This window comes from Hyperolius riggenbachi, chromosome 7 (assembly GCF_040937935.1).
Source record: "Hyperolius riggenbachi isolate aHypRig1 chromosome 7, aHypRig1.pri, whole genome shotgun sequence".
Classification (NCBI taxonomy): Eukaryota; Metazoa; Chordata; class Amphibia; order Anura; family Hyperoliidae; genus Hyperolius; species Hyperolius riggenbachi.
Genome location: NC_090652.1, coordinates 251,570,254 through 251,579,253, shown reverse-complemented (window position 1 = coordinate 251,579,253; position 9,000 = coordinate 251,570,254). Strand labels below are relative to the sequence as shown.

Sequence of the window (9,000 nt, the reverse complement as noted above, 5' to 3'; positions counted from 1 at the left end):
TTTTGATTACTTATGATCTCGCAAATCTCATAAACGATTGTATCTAAGGAAAATATTGCACCCGTTGACGGGCACCCTGTCAACGGGTACAATATTTTCCTTAGATACAATCGTTTATGAGATTTGCGAGATCATAAGTAATTAAAAAGTAATTTCTCGATTGTTCCCATAAACTTATCAATTAGGGCACTATCTCTCAGATAAGACCGTAAAATCCAACATTCTGATCGCCAAAATTCTGTATTCCAATTGACCATAGAATTGTTCCACGTTGATTTTCTCCACATAATGCATGATTTTCTGTACATCTTGATCATAAAAATCTGATTGAATGATGGAATCTGAGGAAAATATTGTACTGTTAATGGTCAACGTTAAGGGAAAAAACTTTGGAAATCATTGCAATAAATTCATGGCATATTGTTTGTTCACTTTGAAGGGATCTGCAGAATGACGAAGCTAATCGGGTTTTTGACAAATACAATAAGTTCATAGAGCTTTTGGATGCTTATGATGAGGAGGCTTTCAACAGCTGGACCCAAGATCTCTGTGATTTGTGTGAATCACACCTAAATCAACCGATACTGAAGCGTGGGGAGGATGGACTCTATGAAACTAATTTTAACTCAAAGGTAATGTTAATTATTGAGCACTTTCAAAGGTTTTAGGCTAGGAACAGACTATGCAGAAATGCTAAAGCCCTATTCACACTAGAGCGTTTTGTCACGATTTTGGCAAAATGCTCAAAAGCTAGCGCTTTTTAAAAGCGCTAGCGTAATGAAACCCTATGGGCCCTTTCTTACTTGGACGATTTGCGCTAATCGCCGCAAATCGCCCAAAAACGGGCAAAAATGCAAAACGCAACACGCCTGCATCATTTTCAGGCAATTTCCCGGCGATCGCATTTCAGTGCTATAGAAGCGCTAAACGTGATCGCTGCAAAAACGCCGCAGTGTTCAATGATTTTTTCGTGTGAAATCGCGGAAAAATCACTCCTGCAAAACGTTTTGAAAGCGCGAGTGTGAATGTGGCCTTAAATTGCAGAAAACACATGCATTTTTGCCACTAATGAAAGTCTATTGCCTGCATATAAAAACGCATATATGTGCATTTTACAGTGTGCGTTTTTGAAAATGCACAACTTGCTGCATAAAATGAATGTAAAACGCTCAATGCGTTTTTACATGCGTTTTTGATGCTTTAAAAAGAAAAAAAATGATACTGTATTTTAGTTCACTGATAGAGGCAAAATAATAAAAAGGTAAATGCACCAAAAATGGAAACACATACAAAACACACCAAAAACACACCAAATAATAAAAAACACACAGTGCAGAAACATGGCTTTCTACACTGCCTAGTGCGCTCCCAGCCATAGAGATTCAAAAAATAATGTAGTCATGAATAGTAATCATTTTTCCCAGGCAATAATCTTGCCGGCAAAATGTAAACACGCGGGGAAGAAATCCCCGCTGTTTACATCATACGGTGCTGCTGCGCAGCAGCGCCGTAAGGCAGATCAGCGATTCCCGGCCTCTGATTGGCCGGGGATCGCCGGCATATGATAGGCTGAAGCCTATCCTTCAATGCAGCCCATGGAGGGAGAGGGAGGGACGGGAAGGCAGGGAGCGCCGAAAACGCTGTGGAGGGGGGCTTTGAAGAGCCCCCCCCCGCAAAGCGCAGCAAGCCGGCGGCGATCAGGCCCCCCCAGCAGGACATCCCCCTAGTGGGGAAAAAAGGGGGTAAGTCTGATCGCCCTGGCTAAATCCTGATCTGTGCTGCGGGCTGGAGAGCCCACGCAGCACAAATCCTGCAAAACACCCCTGGTCCTTAAGTGGTTAAGGTGTAGAGAAGTGAGGTACAGGATGATGCAGCCACCACCATATTTGACAGTGGGGATGGTGTGTTCAGAGTGATGTGCAGTGTTAGTTTTCCGCCACACATGGCGTTTTGCGTTTTGGCCAAAATGTTCCATTTTGGTCTCATCTGACCAGAGTACCTTCTTCCACATGGCTTGTGGCAAACTGCAAACGGGACTTCTTATGCTTTTCTGTTAACAATGGCTTTCTTCTTGCCACTCTTCTATAAAGGCCAACTTTGTGCAGTGCACGACTAATAGTTGTCATATGGACAGATTCCCCCGCCTGAGCTGTAGATCTCTGCAGCTCGTCCTGAGTCATCATGGGCCTCTTGACTGCATTTCTGATCAGCGCTCTCCTTGTTCGGCCTGTGAGTTTAGGTGGACGGCCTTGTCTTGGTAGGTTTACAGTTGTGCCATACTCCTTCCATTTCTGAATGATTGCTTGAATAGTGTTCCGTGGAATGTTCAAGGCTTTGGAAGTCTTTTTGTAGCCTAAGCCTGCTTTAAATTTCTCAATAACTTTATCCCTGACCTGTCTGGTGTGTTCTTTGGACTTCATGGTTTTGTTGCTCCCAATAGTCTCTTAGAGAACCTCTGAGGCCGTCACAGAGCAGCTGTATTTGTACTGACATTAGATTACACACAGGTGCACTCTATTTAGTCATTAGCACTCATCAGGCAATGTCTATGGGCAACTGACTGCACTCAGACCAAAGGGGGCCGAATAATTACACACACCCCACTTTGCAGTTATTCATTTGTAAAAAAAATATTGGAATCATGTATGATTTTCGTTCCACTTCTCAGGTGTACACCACTTTGTATTGGTCTTTCATGTGGAATTCCAATAAAATTGATTCATGTTTGTGGCAGTAATATGACAAAATGTGGAAAACTTCAAGGGGGCCGAATACTTTTGCAACCCACTGTAATGAGGGCCGTACATAACTGAATGGCCAAATCAGCTGATTTCGGCGCGCGGCTCTGAGAGTCGAGCGCCGAAACTGGGCGCAGTCATAGCAGCAATGCTATGATGTGCAACCCGCGTATCAGTAATTCGGGGCTCTGGCGGCTGCCAGACTCCGAATTACATCTCCCTCCGAGTTGCGACAACTCGGAGGGGAAATAGTGTTTAACGCCGCCTCGGAGTTTAGCAGGAGCAGGGAGAGCCGTCATTCGGCTCTGGCTGCACCGAACTGAACGGCGCCGATATGACATGCATGTAGAAATGCCTAAAAAGGTGAAACTTTGAATGATTAAAAAGGGTAAGAATAGCAGGCTTACCTCAAAGTGGCACTAACAAGACTAACAAGCACCTAGCTGGCTCCTAGGGGCTTCAGCGTGTCTGGGCATGCAAATCGACATGTCACCTGACCCAATGGGGGTCAGGTGACACTCCAGCTTGCATGCACAGGGGAAGCTGGAAACCCTAGGAGATGTCAGTAAGTCGCGCTGATTTATTAGTGATTTATTAGTGCGAGTAACAGCAGTTACTGCGTTACAGGTACTGAATCAACCCCAAGGAGAGATAAATCATGAATTAAGACATACAGTATAAGATAATCTAAATCATGGGTTAATTAGTCAGATGATTAATAAAATATGTATTAATTATAGTAGTCCTGACAACAAAAACATTTATTTTATGATCAGTTGGCAGCTGTCCTCCGAGAGGTAAATTATCTGCAGTTCTTGAAGTTTTCCAATATTCCAGAGGTGGCAAAAAACTTATATTTACAAAGAAAAACCTTTCAAAAGGTAAGATTTCACAAGCATAATAACCTTGCAATGTAGTCACTGATTTATTTGATATTGTTTTGAATTTCCTGAATATTTTTGTATTTTACAATTTCTTGTATTTCTAAACTCCTGAACCTTCTACGGCACTTCCATAATCCCTGATTAAACTGCAGGTATTAAAACCAGCTGCAAGCGCGTTTTGTGTCACCCTGCATCACATACAGTTTACCAGCTGATTTGTCAGCTTAGTGCCTGTGTGACTTGCAAATCATCTAGTATTTTAAACAAATTGACTTAAGTGTTAAAAAAGTTGTTTTAGGATTGTTGCTAAGCAAGTTCTATTGCCTTACTGAGTTTTCACCAGCGCAAGATATCACTTTTCACCTACTGCTTCCCTTAGTCTATATTAGTTTCTGTTTGATGTTTTTACTATTTAAAAAACAAAAACAAAACAAAAACATTTATTACATCAAAAAATATTGCGTGGTCTTCTCTCCCAGGCGTCTTTTAGTCTTTTAGTATTGCCAGAATGGTTGACCCGTGTCCCTGTCAGGAAATGTAATTCTATTATTGTAATGTTAATAATGTTTTGTTTTTTTTAAAAGGGTCTGTGTTTCTGTTTGATTTACTTCTGTACTCATCCCAAACCCTTGGAGAAGTGGTGGCACATATGTGAAGGCCTTCTTGGTACAATATGGGGATGAGGCCCTTAACCTAGACAAAAGGACTTTGCAAGAGAGTGGAAAGACTTCTGCCACCCACCGTGCAAAGCCCCCTTATGTAAAGTTCCATGTGGTCTGTTATTGTCAGCTGTTGAAGCCCCACACTGGCTGGCTCTGCTCAGCCATTCTGGCATTATCATTCTACATGGGGGACAAGGGGTTCATTGTAATGGAATTACCAGTAGGCAGTCTTTAAGTCTGGTAGCTAACATAGTTGTAGGTTTATTAGCATAATAGCATTATGGTGGACTTTTTAAAGGTGTCTCTCAGAAGCAGGTCAAGTTCCACCTCACGCCTAAGACGCACTGCAGAGCACTTTTTGATCCATTGTAATGATCCGCTCAGCTGGCTGCACAGGCAGACAGCTGTTTGACCATTCCTCTAGTCTGTGGGCTGCAGGTCTCTGGAAGAGAGACCTGTCTTTCCTTTGCAAGTTTCTGATCTGCTCTGCTGCTGAGGAATTTGCATACATTGGTTATGCAAATCACCCAGCTAACTCCTTTGTAGGCTGGCAGTATAAAACCCCATGTTTTCCCAGAGTCCTTTGCTGGTCATCCTTCATGGTTTGTTGAAACACTCCTAGAGTGTCAGCCCTGCTATTGCTTGTTAAAGTTAAAGTTATCTTGGGACTGCACTAGGCAGCTTCCCTAGTGCAGTTAGCTTGCTATCTGTTTTGTCTGTATTGCCTCTCTGTTGCGATTGTCCTATCACCAACGGTGGTTGTCAGGAAATCGTTCTGTCTGTCTGGGGTGCTAACCAGAGCAGCGGCCGCTACTGGTAGCCCCTTCTGTTAATCTGTCTGTCTTGTTTGGATCGCACTAGCCTCTAGCGGTAGCGGCTGTGGATCCTTCTGATCTTTGTTCTTGGAGTATAGCTGGAGAAGCGGTTGCTCCCTGCTATCTCATCTGTCTGTCGTACTTGGATCGCACTAGCCCCTAGCGGTAGCGGCTGTGGATCCTTCTGATCTGCTTTCTTGTTCCTGTACCCGGATCGCACTCGCTCTGACGGAAAGAGCAGTGCATTTTTCCTCTCGTATTCCTGTTTTCCGTTTGTCTGTCTTATCTGATACGAACGCTTGCTGGAGGCTCGGTGAGGTAACCGTTAAGCAAGCGCTCGCGTTCTTTGTTTCGTGTTTGTCTGTCGGTGGTTAGTTAGGCGTGCTTGTCTCTGTTGCGCTTAACGTGCGGAGATCACGCTGTAAACGCGTTCGCTGTTGCATATGAGTGCGGTGTTCGCGTTTAGCTAGCGTTTGTTATTTTCGTTATTTTCTCATTGTCGTTTGCTGTGCCTTTGCTACTCTTGTGTTCTGGTCAGTCTTGTGTCACTTCTGGCGATCGCCTCTCTCGCGATCGCATTCATACTTTGTTTCTGCGAATGTGTGTTCACTGTCGCTGGGTGGCGACTAGATTGGGGAACACACATTTAGCCTATCTCTGTGCTCTTCTCTTTAAGGGCACTGTCTTAGATCTGTACAATTCCCATCTAGCATTTGTGGCCGTGCAGAGGCTGTGCTCGTCTGCACTCCACAGCACCATCTGCTGGTGGGAATTGCCCTCTGCTGGTGCATTGCACCTAGCCTGGGTTCAGCCAATTATACGCTTGTGGAAAGTTTTCGTTGTGTCAGTGCGCATCTTGTGCACTGACCGTGAAAACGATTCCGAAAAACGTTACACTGATCAGCTATCCTATTGACTTGCATAAAAATCACAGAAAAATCATTGTGATTCCAATTTTTAGAAAAAAATGCAATTAAAGCAATTTTGCCATGATTTCACCACGATTTTTATGCACATCAATGGAAGCATTTAAAGAAAAAAAAAACGCAGCGCTGATGGATCAAACAGCACTCAGCAGCAGTGATAGGCTCATGATAGCCCTATACAGCATATGGAATGAGACTGCTGACAATCCTCATCAAGTTTTGTAGTGAATTTTTTTCAGTGCCTGTATTATAAGTGGATTTTATTGTTGTCTGTGTCACCCCTAAATTGAGCAATGGAGCTTACTTGTGGTAGCTGGCTTTGTGATGTAATCCATCCATTTGTTTGTCATATGACATGTATATTTTTAAATTCCAGTTAAACTTGCCCATCTTTCTCTTATTTACTTTTTTGCATGCATATATTTCCCCATGCATGCTTATGTGCCTGCATTTCTTGCATTTTTTAACCCTGCAACCAAACATTTAATTTTTGTCTGGCTTATCTATGTTCTTTCTTTCTAATATTTGCAAGAAAACATTTTCGTGTGCCTTATTTTGTGCCTGTATTTCCTGCATCTATGCGCTCAACCTTTTTCCTTATATTTACAATTTTATTGCATACACAATTATTTTTGCATGCATTTTTTGCATGCGTCCGTTTTTGTGTGCCTGCATTTCTTGCATTTTGTTTCCCTACATCCGAACATTCAACATTTGTCTGGCTCATCTATGGGATAATTCATCTTTCTCTTATTTCTATTTTTTGCGTGCATATAATTTTGCGTACATTCTTGTGTGCCCTTATTTTCTGCATCTTTTCGAGCAACCTTCTTCCTCATACTTGCATTTCTTTGCATGCACAATTATTTGGCATGCATTTGTTGTACATGCATGCAAGTTTTTTTGTGTGCATTCTTGTATGCCAGCATTTCTTGCATTTTGTAACTCAGAATCCGGACATTCAACTATTGTCCTTGTATTTGCAGCTTGAGTGAGTTCATGTTTGGGTGTTTTTTTGGGTGATTTGTAGCTGTGATTTGTGTGGAGAGGATGGAGATCATTTCCATGGCCTGGCTCATTCTGGTTCAGCCACACCCAGGATAGGTTAATTTGGAGGACTCTGCTCTCTTTTTCCATACCCTTCTGACGTCATCTTCCACCACTCTCCAGTGACCAGGAAGTTGCTGAGTGTAAACCAACCACTTTATATAAGTATAGGAATAAGAATGTATGAGTCCAGGATACAGGGATTGCCCCGTCTTTAGTTGACCCATGAAACATCTCAAGTCTTGCAGCTGAAACTCCCATAAAATCCTTAGTTGAAAATGCTAAAGGTCACAGTCTCCATATTTATCTCAGTCTATGTGCCTTTGGGGCCCTTTCACACCTAGGCAGTGTGGTGCGTTATTTCTACCGCATGCTACCGCCGGGCAATGAAAGTCTATGGAGACTTTCATACTTCTGTGGTGCGGTGCGATGTGATGGAAGTGATGTTTTTTCCGCATTCCTGACGGCGATCTGCATCAGCCCAAAAGTCCTGTTAGTCTATGGAGACGTGTGGATTTGTAAAAATTCACTGACGAGACATTGCGGTGCGCATGCACGGAAGTGTATTTAAACAATCCGCTTCCGTGCACTTCCACATACCCGAAGCAGGAAGTGACGGCAAGTGTGCGTCACTTCCTGCTTGGCCGGTGGTAAGACAGGGAACACTGCGCAATAGCGCGGTGTTCCCTGAATGCCTTTTTTTTTGATGCATCGCTGATGCTGGTTTCTGATGTGAAACCAGCCTAAAGAGAATCCACAGTGATAGGGGTCTGGAGGCTGCCATATTTATTTCCTTTTAAACATTACTAGTTGCCTGGCAGTCCTCTTGAATCTGGTGTCTCTAATAATTTTAGCCATAAATGCTGAACAAGCACAGAGGTGGGACAAGGTCTTCCAGCACCCAAGGCTGAGACACCAAAGTGCGCCCCTCCATCCCTCTCACCTCAGCCACCACACACTGATTGCTATTAGACTAAGGGGTATCCCTGCATGCAGCAAAGCAGGTGCTCTAACTCAACTGACTCAGGTTTTACTGGATTAGACACTACTTATGCCAGAAGATCAACAGGGCTGCCAGGGAACTGGTTTTGTTTGCAAGGAAATAAATATGGAAACCTCCATATGCCTCTCACCCCGGGTTGCCTTTAAACTGCATGGCTATTGAGAAGATGTACTGTAATGAAACTATTAATTGTCTATAAAAGATACTGCTGTCACACTTACTGGCTCTCCTCTCCAGCATACAGGAAACCTGGACCTCATATCACAGTGGTTCAATCGACTTCAGAAGACACTCTTGCCAGTGGAAAGGGAGCTGATAGATGATGAGCTCCAGCAAATTTACGAGAAGCTGGAGCCAGCCCTTACCTTACTTACCTGGCAGATGCCAGATCTAGATGACTACATTGAGGAAACCAGAGATATAGTGTACAATGTGGACAACCGTGTCCTGAAAGCCAAACAAAACGTTGAGATTATGCAAAATCTAATGAGTAAACTTAATGAGAACTATTTCATCACTGGTAAATATGGGCGGAGCAGCTCCTTCTTGAGTCTGGGAGACAAAGACAGAATGACTAAACAGTACACGATTGCCGAAGATGCCGGGCAAAGGATACAAGCCCTTCTGAAGGTATTATAACAATATCAACACCAATTTGACAATATTGCAATTGCATTGCCTTGCCTGTAGCAGCTTCCTGTCGTTTTACCTACCTAATAGCTGGTGGAAAGAAGTAAATGCCATCTGTCATTTCTGTTGTTGTGTTTCAAAAAAAGAAAAACACGTAATGCAGTCCGTGGAATAGACAGCCAGAACCATTATCATACTGATGAGTCAGATGGAGATGCTGGGGCTACTAAAATGTTTACTTTAAACCTAAGAAAGTACAATGGTTTACATAATAATAGCATATGAATACAGACAA

General features: G+C 43.1%; 1 protein-coding gene across 1 annotated transcript in view; it reads left to right on the top strand.

Annotated features, from left to right (window-relative positions):
* Positions 1-288: 288 nt before the first annotated feature.
* Positions 289-9,000, top strand: part of LOC137526159 (dynein beta chain, ciliary-like) — a 116,194-nt gene continuing 107,482 nt past the window's right edge. The window contains exons 1-4 of the mRNA XM_068247377.1: positions 289-302; positions 440-632; positions 3,515-3,619; positions 8,313-8,705. Of these exons, the coding sequence (XP_068103478.1) occupies positions 289-302; positions 440-632; positions 3,515-3,619; positions 8,313-8,705 (705 nt within the window). The remainder of the gene's footprint in view (positions 303-439; positions 633-3,514; positions 3,620-8,312; positions 8,706-9,000) is intronic.